At 56.8% G+C, this 16606-nt stretch overlaps 1 protein-coding gene across 18 annotated transcripts in view; it reads left to right on the top strand.

The window, feature by feature from the left end:
• TNK2 (tyrosine kinase non receptor 2) overlaps nt 1-16606 on the top strand; it is a 46214-nt gene that overhangs the window by 22525 nt on the left and 7083 nt on the right. For 9 of the 18 annotated variants that reach the window (XM_073894833.1, XM_073894832.1, XM_073894830.1 and 6 more), the window contains 8 exons: nt 5023-5203; nt 6276-6346; nt 8296-8517; nt 9515-9667; nt 10165-10442; nt 11902-12028; nt 12442-12588; nt 12673-12767. In XM_073894833.1, coding sequence (XP_073750934.1) covers nt 5041-5203; nt 6276-6346; nt 8296-8517; nt 9515-9667; nt 10165-10442; nt 11902-12028; nt 12442-12588; nt 12673-12767 — 1256 coding nt within the window. In that variant the 5' untranslated portion in view covers nt 5023-5040. Of the gene's footprint in view, nt 1-886; nt 1278-5022; nt 5204-6275; nt 6347-8295; nt 8518-9514; nt 9668-10164; nt 10443-11901; nt 12029-12441; nt 12589-12672; nt 12768-16606 lie in introns of those variants that run through there. The other 9 variants (XM_073894835.1, XM_073894852.1, XM_073894829.1 and 6 more) reach the window with 5 other exon arrangements.

The following is a 16606-nucleotide window of genomic DNA, read 5'->3' as shown; positions in this document are numbered from 1 at the left end:
TGAGGGGGGTGTAAGGGCAGCTGGCACTCTTGAGGGGGGGCAGGGGGATCATTTGTCAGCTGCAGGAACATGGGGGGCCTATGGGGGCTTGGTGGAGTGTCTCCAGTTCCTTTTAGCTGAGGCTATTGTCTGTGCGTGGGGGTGCTATACAAGAAACATCCTATAGTCTGGAATCCTTGCTCTGGGGTGGGGGCATCGCAGCAGGGTCTAGGGGCATATTTGTTTATTTTGAGGGGGTTTTGGATCTTAGCCAGCTGGTCTGGGGGAGGAGGCACCCTGGATGTTGTGGGCAGTGCAAGGCAACCCCAGGGGAGGGGGTGGAGATTCCTCACCCCCACAGCCCCCCCCTTGCTCTTGGCTGGACTGCCCCACTCTGGCAGGCTGCCGGCCTCCTATTTCCGTCGGGCACCAGGGTAACAGGGCCACATTAGGGCCTGAGCCAGGAGACGCCCAGCCAAGGCTTGGACTTGGCGATGGGGGAGGGTCTCTGAAGGGTCTGCCTACAGGCCCCAGGAATGACTGTCTGGGGCCCAAGCCCCCAACTCAGGCAGTGTTCTAGCCCCCACAGCCCCAGACAAGCCCATGTGGAAGCCTGTAGCCCCTCTTTGTGCATTGCTGCTTGATTCACATAGCCCCCACCCTAAAATCCCAGGAGTTGTCTGCAACTATGGGGGCTGGGGTGGAAGCCAGAGACAGGGGGCCTTGTGTGTGGGGAGGCAGGGGGGCCAGCGCGGGTGGCTGGGAGGAAGAGTCCCCCCATTCCCGCCACCCTCTTGGCAGTGATTCAGAAAGGTCCTTTTTCAGCCAGTGTCAGAGCTGCTCAGCTGGGGAGGGAGGGAGGAGGGAGGGAGGGCGGTCAGGCGGGGGAGCCCGGGAGTAGGGCTGAGCTGTGACCACTGCACTGAAGAGAAGTCAGAGAAACAGGACAGAGGACATGGGCTGCAGCCGGGAAAAGAGCTAACCTGCTCCTGCCAAACTAGCCAGCTGTGGAAACAGCTGTGCAGCCGAGAAAGGGAGCCCACCCTGTTCTAATGCCCCATTTCCCACCCCTGGTGTGGGATTTGGGGGACTCCTGGGCCAGACCTGTGGTCAGCTTCCATCCTGGGCAGAACCTTGAATTCAGGAGCTAAAGCCCTTGCTCCCCCTACTTCTTGGGCCAGAGCCCCAGTGACCTGGTCAGGGGGTCCAGCTCCGTGGAGATGCCGGCGGCTCGTCGCTTCCCTGGCCTAGAGCTCTCCTTCCCTCTCCTGGCCAGACTACGGCGACGCCTGTACACAGTGAGTGGGGGCTGGGGGTGTGGGTAGGACTGACCAGGGGCTGGGTCAGCACCGCCCCCCCCCCCCCCCCCAGAGCCAGCAGTTCACTGGGGCAGAGTACAGGACTGGCAATGGCTGAGGGCTTGATAGGGGTTCTGGGCTCGGGGCCTCTCCCCTCGGCTGCTGCATTCTGGTTGGTGAGTGTGTTAGGAGAATGTACGCAGGAAGTGTGCGCGCCAGGAGAGCGCCACGCCAGGCATCAGACACAGGTGTGGGACTGCGGGTGTGTCGGGGGCCAGGCACACCCACGACCAGAGAGTGTGAGCGGGGTGGGGGAGAAGCCGGGGTCCCTGTGCTCCACAGACACAGAAACTTGCTGTGGAAGGGGCAGTTAGTGGAGGGGAGGGGGCTTGTCCTGGCTCACCCAGGGCCAGGCGGTAGAGACAAGACTGAGACCCTGATTGCTTGCTTCTCACTGGGATCCCGGTGTTCTTCCAGTTGCCCGCACAACCCTCCGCAGAGCAAGCCTGTTCCTGGGGCTGGAGAGCGGGGAGGGGAGTGTCCAGCTGAGCAGGGAGATCTGTTCGCTGTTGTTTCGGGGAAAAGAAACAGGCCAGACTGTGCTTTCTGAGCAGCTTCAGGGGAAGGGCTGTGTCTCCCGCAGTCCTGACCACCCGGGGCATGGCTTTGAGCTGCTCTGAGGAGCCGCTGCCTCCAGAGCAGGGTGGGAGTGGGGAGCCTGGAGCCCTGAGACTTGGAGACTGGGCAAGAAGAGGAGGGGGTCTGTGGACTGGTTTGCCCCGCTGGCGGGCACATCTTAGGGCACGCAGGGGGTGCGGTCTCTTTGCCCCAGGGACAGGGCCGTGATGATGGAAGTCCTGGCCGGCCCTGCGTGGCCAGGCTGCCGAGAGCTCCGGCCTGGGTCGGTGATTTTCACAGTGCGCCCTTGGGGCCGCCTTCTGGAAAACAGCAGTGTTCTGCCCTCTTATGTCCACACTCCCTTGTGCGGAACAGATAGTTTTGTTGAGGATAAGTGAGTTAATACAGCTAGATGCTTAGAACCATGCCTAGCGTATAGTCAGTATCAAGTGTTAGAGTTATTTTTATTGTTATTCTTCTTAAATAAAATTAATAGAAATGTGTCCTTTTTACCGGTAAGTGTGTGTGTATAGTCAGTCAACATGATGTCATCTATAGTATGAAGGAGAAATGAAAGTGAGGATAACATTTCAGGTAGTCTGATATGTCGGGACGTTCTGACATGTAGTCAGTGCGGAGCCCTCCAGTAGAACCACCATGGAGGCAGTGCCTGCAAATGCTGACTGACAGGGGAGCTTGGAAATCATAAAGGTGGGTTGCCTTCCGTGACGTTTTTCAGATTAGCAAACAACTTTTGGTAAGTTCTGAACAAAACAAAGGTCAGTTTTCCCTCAGTGTATGTATTAGTTCCATTCTAGGAGGATTCAGTATGTATCTAGACTGCAAAATACTTTTTTGTTCATATGTAAGATGGAATTCAGTTCTAGGGTCAGGTGATTGTAAACCAGATTTTCACCTGCATGAACTAAGTTGTGTGGGATTTAGGACAGTGGGTGAGGTTGCTCTGTACGTTACAGGATAACTTGTGTTCTTGTCTCCCCAACCACTCACTAAATGCTACTCGCAGCCCCCCAACATGATGACAACCAAGAATGTCCCCTAGGGGGCCGTACAGCCCTCATGAGAACTGTCTGGGTAAAGGGTCACAGCCTGAAATTTGGAAACCTCCCCCTGTAGCCCAGCTGCCTTGGTGGAGGAGCCAGGGTTTGAACTGAGGGCCTCTCCCGTGTGTCATTCTTTGTAGTGTCCTGAGCTGCCAGAGAAGGTCTGAAGTCCTGGCACTGGCCGCTGGGAGTTGTGGGGTCAGGAGGTGCATGCTAGGCTTGAGCCGCAAGAGTCTGCTTCTCTGAGTGTGCCCTGTGATCAGAGCTGGGGGCCGAGGCCACCTCTGACTTGTTGGGGGGGCATTGAGGGGTCGCTGGCCTCTTCCCTCTTGTGGGTCTTCTTTGGTGGGGGACTGAATGCAGGTCAGCCGTCAGCTCTGAGGTGTCTGACTTGGACAAGGATGGGTTCAGGTCCAGCGGGTCAGGCTGCTTCGTTTCAGGGGTGCCCCTCTGTCCTCTTTCTCTGGGCCACAGAGAGTGTAGGTCAGAGGTCACTCACTGGTGGCCCATTGGCTGATGATAGCCTGCACTTGTGTTTTGCTTGGCCAACACAGAACGTGTGTGTGTGTGTGTGTGTGTGTGTATTTCAAACTTGAATTGGTTGACATAATTAAAAAAGTCAGGAGAAAGATGTAATGTTAAGTGAAAACAAGGAACAAAATGGTGTGCTTGATGGGTGAATGTTTGTGTGGGGGAAAAACAGTCTGGAAGGATACGTAGAAGTCCTTTATGGCAGCTGGCTCTGTGGATGGGGGGGCTAGGGGGCTCTGCAATAGGGCAGGGAATGAGACTTCAGGGCTCCTGTGTGCCTTTTGAATATTTTACCATGTGCATATATTACCTTTTCGAAAAGAATTTTACTGGTGAGATTTCACATCTAGATTCAGATTTCTAGTATTTCTTGAAAAAATTGAAAGCTTTAACAACACTGGGCAGGAGTCTGCGGTGACAGCTGTCGATGGAGCTAAGCAAGGCTGTCTCTTAGAGCCAGCATCTAAAAGCCCACCCCAGGGGCGCCTGGCTGGCTCAGTCGCTAAGTGTCTGTCTTGGGCTCAGGTCATGATCTCAGGGTCCTGGGATTGAGCCCCGCATTGGGCTCCTTGCTCAGCGGGAAGCCTGCTTCTCCCTCTCCCTCTGCCTGCCGCTCCGCCTGCTTGTGCGTGCTCTCTCAGTCAAATAAATAAATAAAATCTTAAAAAAAAAATAAAAGCCCACCCCAGCCTCTGCGCCCCTTTTGTCTTTCACTGGTGTGGTCCTGATGGCACTCGAGCTCCTGTGGGATGGTCTTTGGATCTGGGGGGAGAGGCTCTGGTGATGTCAGGCATTGGGTGGAACTTAGAGCTCATCTGGTCCACAGTGCTTTCTCTGGGGTCCCTCAGGTCTGGGGAACCTATGGATGGGTCTCAAGGGACCCTGCACCACCCCCCCCAATAAAAAATATATATATATTTTAAGTAGGTGCCACACCCAGAATGGAGCCCAGTGTGGGGCTTGAACGCACAACCCTAAGATCAAGACCTGAGCTGAGATCAAGAATTGGACACTTAACCAACTGAGCCACCCCGGCGCTCCTAAAAATGTTTTATTTTTAAGTAATATTTAGACCCAGTGTGGAGCGCCAACTCACAACCCTGATCAGTAGTCGCATGTTCTACGGACTGAGCCAGCCTGCTATTCCTCCCCAATTTTTTAATGAAACCTTTATGAGTAAGAATGTGTCTCTTTTCCTGGAGACACAATCAGTGGTTTTCGTGGTTCTCAAAGGGTTTGTGACTCTGAGAACAGAGACGTTGTTCTCCGGTCACTACAAAGTTTGGGCTTAAGACCCCAACACCAGAGCTCGGGTTGTACTGCAACTGCCCCAGTTCTATCCTTGTTGCTGGTGGGAAGAGGGGCACAAGGGGTACAGGGCATTCTGTACAGTTTTGGGGAGCAAGAAGGTGATTCGAGCCCTTCGTTGAAGCAGCATAGTAGGATGTGGGTGAGCCCAGGGCACTCGGGGCGGGCTTGCCTGCTACCTCCCTGTACCCCTTGGTCCCTGAGCCGTTCTTCCCTCCCCACAGAGGCTGGGGGGCAGCAGCATGCAGCCGGAGGAGGGCACGGGCTGGCTGTTGGAGCTACTGTCCGAGGTGCAGCTGCAACAGTACTTCCTGCGGCTCCGTGATGACCTCAACGTGACCCGCCTGTCCCACTTTGAGTATGTCAAGAATGAGGACCTGGAGAAGATTGGCATGGGCCGGCCCGGTAGGTGGGGCCATTGGCCTTGCTGGTTGCTTCCCCACTGACCATTTACCTCCTCTGTCGTCAGAACTGCCAACTGCATGGAAGAGCCCTCCCCCTTATTCCATGGGGTGGCGTAGCTGGGAACGCTCGCGGCCTGCCCAGGAGCCCCCAAGTGGGGTAGGGGGCATCAGTAGATGCCACACACCGTGAGCGCAGGAGGACAGTTGGCAGTTGGAAAGGTGACCTGGAGTTGGAGGAGAATGAAGTCTTCTAGCTCTGGATACTCAGGATTAAACACACACCCCTTTTGGCTTGTGCAGCCATTTGGAGGATGCGTTTCCTCCATCTCCTCCTCCGCTGTAATTGTGGCATTGAGTCGGCCCGGTTCACCATTCTGAACGCCAGGGTCAGTGTCCAGAGAGCCCCGTATGAACACGAGAAGATAAAAACCCTCAGAGGGTTTGCTAATTTTCTCTTAATCTGTCTCTGTCTCACAAAGATCTGCTGTAAATTGAGCTCCTTTTGTCTCTTTCCTCTGCACCAAGATCTGCTGTATCAGCTGAACTCAGTTTTTTTCTATGTATTTATCCTAAAAGTACTGATTGTAACATCTAGAAGCCATGGTATTCCTTGTAGAGCATTAGAAACTTACTAGTACATTCAACTTAAAATAGCTAAATAATAACATGCTAAATTAGACATTGACATATGCTAGTTTTGGCTTGGATAGTTGGTATCTGATGCCAGGAACATAAACAAATTTTATGGGAGAAAAAAACTCAAAATTGGGCAAATTCTACCCATTACCTTGATTTTTTTTTTTTTTTCCTTGAGAGTTGGAAAAAGACCACTGCTGTTCAATTTTGGTGGTTAAACACCTCCATCTAGTTCGAGAACCACTGCCTAGACATGGAGTGCCGTCTGGTTAACTGTGGCCCCTGGTGGGTTGGAATGGTCTGTTTCCTTGGTGTCATTGTGCTGGGCAGTACCTCGTGGTGGACCCACCCCAGGGTGACCAAGGAAGCATGCAGGCGGGCAGCTTCTCTGGGGGACGTAAGCTACCTTAACATTCGAACCCCGTCCTTCCCCACAGGCCAGCGGCGGTTGTGGGAGGCGGTGAAGAGGAGAAAGGCCATGTGCAAACGCAAGTCTTGGATGAGCAAGGTGCGTGGACGAGGTGCAAGATGGCGTGGGCAGCCTCGCAGGCCTTCCTGTGATGTCAGTCCTGGGAAACTCCCCCATTCCCAGGCAGGTGTAATCTGTGCCTCGTCCAGACCTCCCTCCTCCAGGGTCTTCCTGGGCAGGGTGCTTGTAGAACTGCCCGGCTAAGTGTCTCATCCCCACCAGAGATGGCACGTGAGTAGCCTGTGCGCCGCGGTGGCTTCCCATCCCCTCCTGCTGTGCATTCGTTGCTGGGCGTGGAACAGGCGCTCCTTAACAAGTGCACCGTAACCTGAGCCCTTGCTCTGACTGTTGGGGCCAGTGTCCAGGGCAGAATGGTGGGGACTGTCTGGACCTGGGACATCTTTGCCTTGCTCCCCTCCTCCCCCACCCTCCCTAGTCTGCAGGGGGTTTCTCTGGTCATCTGGCCCTGCTCACAGCTTCCTTCCCCACAGCCTGCCCCCCTTCTCCCTTTGCCCTAATTTGGGTCTGTGAGTGGTGAGTCCCTGTTCTGACTCAGTGGAACTTTGCCCATTGTCTGGAAGACAATGCGAGAGGAAGTGAACCAGCCAGGGCCTTCCCTCCCTGCTTCTGGCCTCAGGGCTGGGTGGGGGGTGAGGGGGGGTGGGCAGGGCAGAACAGCTGGACCAGGATTGGGCAGCAGATATTTCCTGGCTGTGGTCTGGCCAAGGGGCTGTCTCTTGGGAGCCTGTGGCCTTTTCTGGGGACACTGTCCTGGTTCCTTGCCCAGGTTTTAGGGAAGGATGGGTTTGTTGGGCGGATGAAGGCAGGAGGGAAGAGCTATGCAGCATGCTGGGATTTGGGGGTCGTGGACCCACCACACAGGAGGTCTTCAGGTCGGTCGGTGAACCTCTCCAGGCCTGAGGTCTGTCTTCAGCAAGAGTGCTGGTGGCACTTGTCCAGCTCACCTCACCGGGTGGTGGAGAAGGTCCCTTGAGATAAAGGCTGTGAAGGGCCTTGTTAGCTGAGTACTGCTTGCAAACGTAAGGGAGTTTAGTTACTGGGAGGAAGGACAGAGCAGTGGCTAGAAGAGGTCCTCAGAGTGGAGACACCCCCTACCCTGTACAGATAAGACCCTCCCAACCTTTGGGGGACAGGGGCTCAAATGGACAGAGTCTGTGGCCTGAGGCCAAGGCTTTGGATGCCCCAGTGGTGGTGGCCAAGTCAGATCGATGGGGCTGACTCTGCTACTCAGGGCCTCCTTCGTCCTGGCCCCTGACCTTTGGCCCCTTCCCTCCACACAGCCCAGGCTGCAGAGTCCCCTCCAGTCTTCCTTTCTCATCTCTCAGCTCTAGGCGCCCCTCCGGAAGCCCAGCTGTCTTCCCAGGCCCTTCTCCAGCAAGGCCTTGCTTCATCTGCACTAACCGCCCCCCCCGCCCCGCCACACACACACATTCACGGTCCAACCTCAGGCTCAAATTATCCTCTCCGCCTGGCAGGATGAAGGGCAGTCAGCTCCCCAGGGAGGGTGGAGACAAACAGCGCCAAATGGGCAACCCAGAGAAGGGGCCAGGGCTAAAAATGGAAAGGGAGGTGTTTGTGGAGGGCCCCTCGGGCTTCTGCCCATCTGCTCGGGTTAGGGGCCGGAGTCTGTGTTGGGTAGGGGGACAGGGAGGGACAGGTGGTGAAGATGGGTCTGGAGTGGCTTTGGGCTCTCCCTGACCCCACAGCTGGGTATGGGGCCACAGCAGTCACAAGCCACGTGCCTGTCAGTCCATTTCTGGCGCATACCTGAGGCCACACTGAGACTGTGGGTTCCCATTTGAGGGTGTGGTCTGGAGGAGGGGAGGGCCTCCAGCCAGGCTGCCCCCTGGCACTTTGGCAAAGCCAGGACCTCTGTGGAGGCCTAGCCGAGGAGCCTATGGGGCAGGTCTGAGTGACCGGCTCCGGGGCCTGAGGCTTCCATCTGGCCCCTGGCTGCTTTCAAACAGGTGTTCAGTGGAAAGCGATTGGAGGCTGAGTTCCCCCCTCATCACTCTCAGAGCACCTTCCGGAAGACCTCACCCACCCCAGGGGGCCCAGCCGGGGAGGGGCCCCTGCAGAGCCTCACCTGCCTCATTGGGGAGAAGGACCTGCATCTATTCGAGAAGCTAGGAGATGGCTCCTTTGGCGTGGTGCGCAGGGGCGAGTGGGATGCCCCCTCGGGGAAGACGGTGAGCTTCTGGGTCCTGTGGGGTGTGGTGGAGGGACAGGCCTCGAAGAGACTCTGGCAGAGTCCCTCTCACTCTGACTCTGAGGCAGATCTTTCCCCTCTACTGAGATGTGAATGGGGCTGGGCACAGGTCGAAAAGGGGCTTGCTCTGGATTCCACGCTCAGCTTTAACTTGACATGTCTGTTTCTTTTTTTTCAATTATAAAAAATTTACTTATCATAAAACTGGAAATTTTTTAAAAATAAGAAAAAACCAATTGTTTGTAATCCCCCCCCACTCAGAGGAAGCAGAGTTAGCATTTCAGCTTAGTGAATTTTTACGTATGCGTGGACCTATGTAACCACTGCCCCGATCATGATAGAGAACAGTCCCAGCACCCCAGAAGGCTCCCTCTTGCCCCTTCCACTGAGTATCTCTTCCTCCAAGGGAAGCACTCTTCTGATTTCTCTCACCATAGGTTCATTTTTTGCCTATATATATATATGTATGTAATATATATATATATATTTTTTAAGACTTTATTCATTTGAGAGATAGCACAAGTGGGGGTGGGAGGGGAGAGGGAAAAGCAGATGTGGGGCTCGATCCCAGGACCTGGAGATCATGACCTGAGCTGAGGGCAGATGCTTAACCATCTGAGCCAGCTATCCAGGTGCCCCCTTTTGGCATTATGTTTACAACATTTTCCTTCCACACCAAAAACATTTTTAGTATTGCATTTTATGACAACATTTTAATATTCTGCCGTCACACTGATCATCTGTTATTGTAGGTTTGCTATTTAACCTGGGCGTTGTCCCAGGAAGGGGAGGCCCAGGGGAGGTCAGTCAGCTGCCCTGCTCCAGCTGGGCCACAGGCCCCTGTGACGTGCTCACCCACCCAGATGAGCAGACCCAAGGCAGGGCTGTTTGGACTGAGTTGGAGGGAGGAGCAGGTGGGCTCCGAGTGTTGGGGCCTGGAGCCTATCCTGACTCCTTTCCATCCCCACTCTGGCCAGGTGAGTGTGGCTGTGAAGTGCCTGAAGCCTGACGTGCTGAGCCAGCCCGAGGCCATGGACGACTTCATCCGGGAAGTTAACGCCATGCACTCGCTTGACCATCGCAACCTCATTCGCCTCTATGGTGTGGTGCTCACGCCGCCCATGAAGATGGTGAGTGCTGCGGGTGGCAGACGGGTGCTCAGGCAGGGTTTCTGGGCCCCCAGATCTGCCCATCCCCCTGCCTGCGCTGTGCTTCGTCCCTCCATTCTGATGAAGGACGCTTTGGTCCCTCACTGATGTGGCAGAGTGGCTCCTAGGGGCCTAGCCTGGTACTGTGGCCGCTGGAGCTCAGGTCCATCTTTGGATTTTGTTTGTGCTCATTGGCAGAGTTGTACTCATAGGAGGGGCTGGCCTTAGAGTTTCATTTTTTAGAATTTCTAATCTGAGCCTCTGTGGGTTGCTTCTTTCTAGGCCTCAGTTCCCATATTACCTGGAGGGAGAGGCTTGGGGGAGCTGGAGAAGTCCTAGAGGTCCCAGAGTACAGGCCAGGAAGGAGCATGGAGCATGGCTCAGGCCTTCAGGAGAGGGACTGGGAGCCCAGCATGGGGCACTGAGGGAGGGGCAGGGCTCAGCCACATTTACTCCTCCTGCCTCCCCCGTGGCCTCAGGTGACAGAGCTGGCGCCGCTTGGATCGCTGTTGGATCGGCTGCGAAAGCACCAGGGCCACTTCCTCCTGGGTACTCTGAGCCGCTATGCTGTGCAGGTGGCTGAGGGCATGGGCTACCTGGAGTCCAAGCGCTTTATTCACCGTGATCTGGCTGCCCGAAATCTGCTGTTGGCCACCCGTGACCTGGTCAAGATTGGGGACTTCGGGTTGATGCGTGCGCTACCCCAGAATGACGACCACTATGTCATGCAAGAGCATCGCAAGGTGCCCTTTGCCTGGTGAGGGACAGGTGCTGCTGGCTCATAGGGCCTGGACCCCATCCTGCCCCATCCCAGTCCCTGCACGCCCCAGGCTTCAGAGTCTCCAGGGCTTCTACAACCACATAGCCTTTGTCTTTTCTGGGCCTGGGGTGTCCTTGTGTGCAGTTCATCCACTCATCCATCTAGGAATTCTCTGGGCCTGTGTGCCGGATACTGCAATGCACAGAGATGTGTGCTGTGGGGGCTTGGAAAGGCTTCCTAGAGGACTCCATAGGAACCTCCTGAAATATCAGCAGTTAGCCAGGCAGACTGGCTGGCAAGTATGTTCCATGTAGACCTAGCCACTGGCAGGGCCAGACCATGCTGGGCCTGGCAGGCTGACCAGGGACAGTCACCTGAATGCTAAGGGGGTACCTGGCCCCACCCTGGCCCCTGTGTGAGTTTCTCCTGTGCTGAGACCATTGTGGTCCATTGGTTCTGGATGTACCGGAAGGAGTGTGGTCCCTTGCTTTGGGGTGTGAGGAATAAATAGGTCTAGTTCTCCTTGCCAGAAAATCCTAACCCAGGATGCACCCCCCCCCCCAGTTAATAACTGATTTTATATGTCAGGTGACCACATATTCTGGATTATGCCTGTTGTTCTGGAGTAATTAATAGCACCCGCTTCATACCCAAGCATCCTGGTTTGAGTGGTAAATGATAACGTCCCCTTACAACAGCACTGTGTGATGAGCAGATTATTGTTACTTGCATTTCACAGATGAGGAACATGAGGCTTGGGGATCTTGAGTGACTGCCCCTGGGTCCCACCCCCTTTGAGTGGCAGGGCCAGCTCTCCAGTCCCAGGAGAGAGTCTCTGGTTCTCTGTTAGGGCGGCTTCTCCATCACTCTGCACCTTAGCCCACCCGGGAATACCCCTCTGCTGGCTTCACTGCAGTGACATTTCTCTGTCTCACCCAAAAGGGAGTCCCAGAAGGAGTGTGGGATATTTGGGTGAAGCCAGTATAACTGTTTCCAGCCATTTCGGTTCTTCCCCAGACCCTATCCAAATTTCCCACCCACGCCTTCCTGCTGAAATGACCCAAATCTCAGGATCCTGCCCCAAATCCGGAAATTGTCATCCTCCCACCACGATTAGAAAACAGCCCGAGATTTTCTCCCCTGTCCTCTCCCTCACCCAACCAACTCCTGGAGCCTCTGACCTCTCCCCGCACTGCTTCCCTGACCTACCAGACTTCACCCTCGTCCCACCCAGCCTCCATGGGAATAAAGACATGAGCATAGATGATTTTCTCCAAGTCTGTGCATCCCACAGTCAGTAAGTCCTGTTCCTGTTCACTTCACACGTGTCACCAATACCTACTGTTGAGCCTGGCCCACAGGCTTAGAACATGTTGAATGAGTGTTTTCTGTCCGTTGGGCTGATGTGGGTGGGCATGCTCTGAGAGGCCTTCTGTTTGACCCCTGCCTCTGCCAGGTGTGCTCCTGAGAGCCTGAAGACACGCACCTTCTCCCATGCCAGTGACACCTGGATGTTTGGGGTCACACTGTGGGAGATGTTCACCTATGGCCAGGAGCCCTGGATTGGCCTCAATGGCAGTCAGGTGAGGGGCTGGAGGTGCGCTCCCTCCAGGACGGGTGGGGGTTGATTGGATTCTTGGCTCCCATCCTGCCCCTGTCAGAACTGGCTCTTACTTGCTAGGATCCCTGTCCCCCTTGCCCTGCGTCCGCACGTGACCTCTCAGGTAGCTGACCAGAGAGAGGGGCCCCCAGTGGTGAGGAGAGGGACAGACTGGGGCTTGCTCTCATTCTTTTCCTTGCCATGGCCACCTACCCGGAGGCCCCAACCAGGGGGTAAGGGTCAGAGGCCCGGGGATAGGGTCCTGGAGACAGACCTTTTCTTTGGGGTGCAGGCATGGTGGCCCACAGCTCCAGTGGCTCCATGGGGTGGAGGGAAGGTGGGAAGTGAAGAGCTGGGTGCTCTGCTCGTGCTCACACTGCACCACCCCACCGCCAGATTCTGCATAAGATTGACAAGGAGGGAGAGCGTCTGCCGAGGCCGGAGGACTGCCCCCAGGATGTCTACAACGTCATGGTGCAGTGCTGGGCCCACAAGCCAGAGGACAGGCCCACCTTTGTGGCCCTGCGGGACTTCCTGCTGGAGGTGAGGGCCCGTCCGCGCCCTGGGGCTGGGGTATCTAGGCAGGGGTCAGTCCCAGGCTGGGCAGTGACCTGTCTCTGCCCCCAGGCCCAGCCCACGGACATGCGGGCCCTTCAGGACTTTGAGGAACCAGACAAGCTGCACATCCAGATGAACGACGTCATCACCGTCATCGAGGGAAGGTAGGGAGCGCGGGGCCACGCCTGCACTGCCTTGAAGGGTGCAGGGTGGGGATGGAGGGGCCTGCTGGCTGAGCACTCTTCTGCCTCCAGGGTTCCCATGACGTCGCAGGCCGTGCAGTAAGGGGAGGACGGGCCTGGCTTCACTCTTGAGCGCCTGGGGTTAAGTACCAGATGCCGCTGCTCCAAGGGAATTTCCCTGCCCAGCACCACCTCCTTTACCCTTTTCCCACTCGGCTCCGGCCCTGGCTGTGTGGGTCAGAGCCAAGCTGCCGTATGGTGAGGCGTAGGAAGTGGCTCAGCTTGGCCTCAGGGCCACAACTAGGGACTCTGGAGCTCCTGAACCGTCCTCTCTTCTTCTCCCCCTTCCCTTCCCGCCTCCTCCCAGGACAGGGACTCTTGGTTGCCCACCTGGTACCTATCAGCGAAAGTACCCCAAGCAACCCACCATCTTCCAGCAGCCTCTGTCCTCCCACTGAGCCCCCCTGCCCCTTTGGGACTCCCCTCCGTTCTCTGCTGGGCTGCCCACCTGGGCTCCTTCGCCCCCAGTCCCCCTCCCAGGGCTATCTGTTCCTGACCCCTCCCCCTGCCAGACACCTGGGATGCTTGTCTCTGCCTCCAGGCCCTGAGTCATGTCTCCTTCCTGCAGCCCCTGTTGAAGCCCTTCTGCCCAGGAGGCCCTACCCACCACTCACCCCACCCTCTGTTATCTGATTCCCCAGGGTGGCTGAGAAACTGGTTGGGGCAGGGCAGGCTTGAGGTGCCTTTGGGTTAGGGGGTGAGCATGGAGGACCAGGAAGAGGAGCAAGGCAGAGGAAATCCCCTGTGCTCCCAGCTTCTGTGACTCAGAGCCGGGCAGGGATGGGGGCAGGGGTCGCTTCCCACAGAGCCCTTTCTATCCGGGCCTCAGGTTTGGGGGTCTGGGGCTTTTAGTTAAATCCTGTGCCTCATGGGGGTTGGTAAGAGAGGAGAGCTCTAGGTTGAGTCAGAGTGATGGAGTAGGCCTTGGAGCCCAGGGTGGTTCTGGAGGAACATGACCTTCCCTCACTGTGGCCCCAGCACCTCTTCCCCAGACAAGGACTCCCCTAGCTTTTGGGCCCAGTATCTGGGAATACAAAGGACATAGCAATGAGTTGTGGGGGTGGAGGTTTGGGGAGTTAGTGCAGAAAAGCAGAAAGCTTCTAGGAGGAGAGAGGCACAGGCGTCAGGAAGGAAGATAGTCTGTGAGTTTGGGGCTGGGGGCCAGACGGGACTATAGGCATGGCTCTCTGGGGAACATTCTTGGAAATAGAAAGATTAGGGTGAGGGCCTATCTGGGGGGGCGGGGCATGGCAGGGCCTTAAGTCAGAAGTCTGGACCTATACCTATTCCCACCCCCAGGAGCCCGAGGACCTTGGACCTGACCCTTCTTGTGCACCATAGCCCTCAGGTCTTTATTTCCCCCCATCCCTTGCTGTCAGTGGGGGCCCAGTGTTCCCCAGGGGGTGACTCAGTTGCTGCTTGTGTTCTGGGGTGTGTGTCTCTGGAGCTGGTGCCCTGGGTTACCACCAGAGCTAGGCGGGCAGCAGGTGGGGCCCTGGAGGAGCCACTCCTCTTGGGAGGCACCGTGGCCGTGCCCTGCCCCACCCTTGCGTCCCAGGCCCCCGTTCTGCCTGCCAGTGTGGGCTCGCTGGGCTCCTCCTCCAGGGCCAAGGCCGACTTGGACCACAGTGCCTGCTCGTGGTTTCTGGAGCTGCTCAGGAGGTGGGAGGTGAGGGGCAGGAGGCCACAACAGCCGGGGAGGCTTTGGGGGCGGGCCTGTCTGGGGGCTCTGCCCTGCCCCCTTGTTTTCTTGGTGCCCAAATGTCTCTTGTGTTTGTTTGGCTGACTGTCTGCATGTCTTCGGGTGGAGGGGCTCTCTGTTCACCTGTGTCTTTTGGGTTCTGGGCTTGTATGTGTGGGTCTCTGCTTCCCTGTCTCTCAGCCTGGCTCTCTGCTCTATGTCTGCTCCTCCGTCAACCGTGGATTCCCCTTGTGGAAGCGGTGCCGGTGTTCGTTTCCAGGTCGAGTCTGGGATCCCCTCCTTCCCTGGCTCCGTACTTCTCGGGGTGCCAGGCAGTGGGCAGAGAGAGGACACCCAGATGTTCTGTCGAGCTTGTGAGGTGCTGTCGAGATGGAGGGACAAATGATGAATGGGTCTTTTGCGGGGGGGCCTTGCTTGAAAGCTGGGATGGCCAGCAGCACTTTCATGTTCCAGTTTTATAGAACCAGAGAAGGGAGACAGGTTTTGAAATCCATCTTGGGGCCTTGGCCTGGCCTGGTCCCCGGAGCCTCTACTTCCAGTGGCAGGTAGGGGAGGGGGAAGCAGGGGCCCGGGTTGTCCCTCGAAACCAGGGCTGCCTGGGTTGCTCAGAGAGAAGTGAGTGGGGCCGTGTTTTGAGCGGAATGTTTAAGCAACATTTATCAGCCGTTTCTGGACTGGACTTACCTTGGGCCAGGACTGGGACAGGGGGGCTGCAATTTCCAGAAGCTGGTCCCAAATAGAGCAGGGGCAGCCTTAGGCAATGCTCAGCTCAGGCCTTGGTTTCCCAAGTGCCACTCCACTCCTTGCCTGTCCCAGGACGCTGACAGGCAGCAGGAAATAGGAAGTTCACGCTGGAGGTGCTGGGCCCTTTTCTCTTCCCGCAGGGACTTCTGCTGCGCCGCAGTGTCTGCCCACGGGGGGCCTCCCTTGCCGTGGAGACTCTGGTCTGTTTGTGGGGGGAGCGGGTGCGGCCAGGGCAGGCCGGGGGTGGGGGGAAGGGTGGCCTCCCTTTCTGAGCCGCTGACACCTGGGTCCCACCAAACCTAAGAGGGTTAGGCGGGGCAGCGCAGTAGGGCATCGGCCATCTCAGGAGTTACATTTGAGCCTCGTTGGGAGGACGCTGCTTCTGAGTGTGCTTGGGATGTGACTCCCGAGGAGGTCTCTCTCTCTTACACGTGCCCTGCACTCCCAACTCACCTCCCCCGGGAGCACAGTGTTTGTGGGAAATGATATCAGGACTCCCGGCAGGCATGGGGGCTCTTGCCTCGGTCGTCCCTGTAATAAAGAGAGGGGGATTGGCGTCTCTCGCTCTCTGAAGCCGGTCCAAGGGAGCCACTATGTGAGGACTTGGGCTGTGCTGGCAAAAGGAAAGGGGTGGAGGGAGTGAGTGACCTCTTGGCAGTCTGGCTTTGCTCAGGGTCCACAGGGAGGACATGGTCACAGGGCGGACCTGGCCTTGGACATGAGTCCAGTCTCCGCTGAACTAGCTCTCTACCTCGGCTGCCTCTCTCACCCAGGTTAATGAGCGCCTCTGAACATGGGTGGAGAGCAGAGTCCAACGTCCAGCCTGGGGTGGGTGTCAGAGAAAGTCCGTGGAGAGGCACGTGGACCCCGGGGAGCCAGTGGGTACAGGGGGGAGGGGGAGAGCAGCAGCAAGGTCCCCTGCTTCATGGGAGGACTTCCACCACAACCAGCCCCCAGGGGCTGTGGTGCTGGGGGGCGTTTCTCTCCTCAGAATGGCCCTGCTGTTTTCCGATGGGCTTTGTCCCTTCTTGGGTGTTGTCTTCTCTTCTTCCTTCCTCTCCTGCCCTTCCCACCTCAGGGCAGGGTGTAATCACAGGGTTGCTGTGTCTGATGGTGGGCTGGTCAGCGGCCCTGTTTATAGGGAGGCTGGGCTCCCAGCCCTTCCCTGCCCCACCTCTCGGCTTCCCAAGCACTGCTGTACTCGTGGGGTTCGACTTGTGATCTCCAGAGCAGGCGGTTTGAGGTGATGCTGCTCCCAGTGGGCCACGTCACCTTTCAGAGGAGGGTCCAGGAGCTCAGCCCCTTGGCCCCTGCG

Source organism: Callorhinus ursinus, unplaced genomic scaffold (genome assembly GCF_003265705.2).
Source record: "Callorhinus ursinus isolate GAN/ISIS: 27379988/994484 unplaced genomic scaffold, GSC_fseal_2.0 scaffold1, whole genome shotgun sequence".
NCBI lineage: Eukaryota > Metazoa > Chordata > Mammalia > Carnivora > Otariidae > Callorhinus > Callorhinus ursinus.
This window is presented reverse-complemented; position numbering and strand designations above follow the sequence as displayed.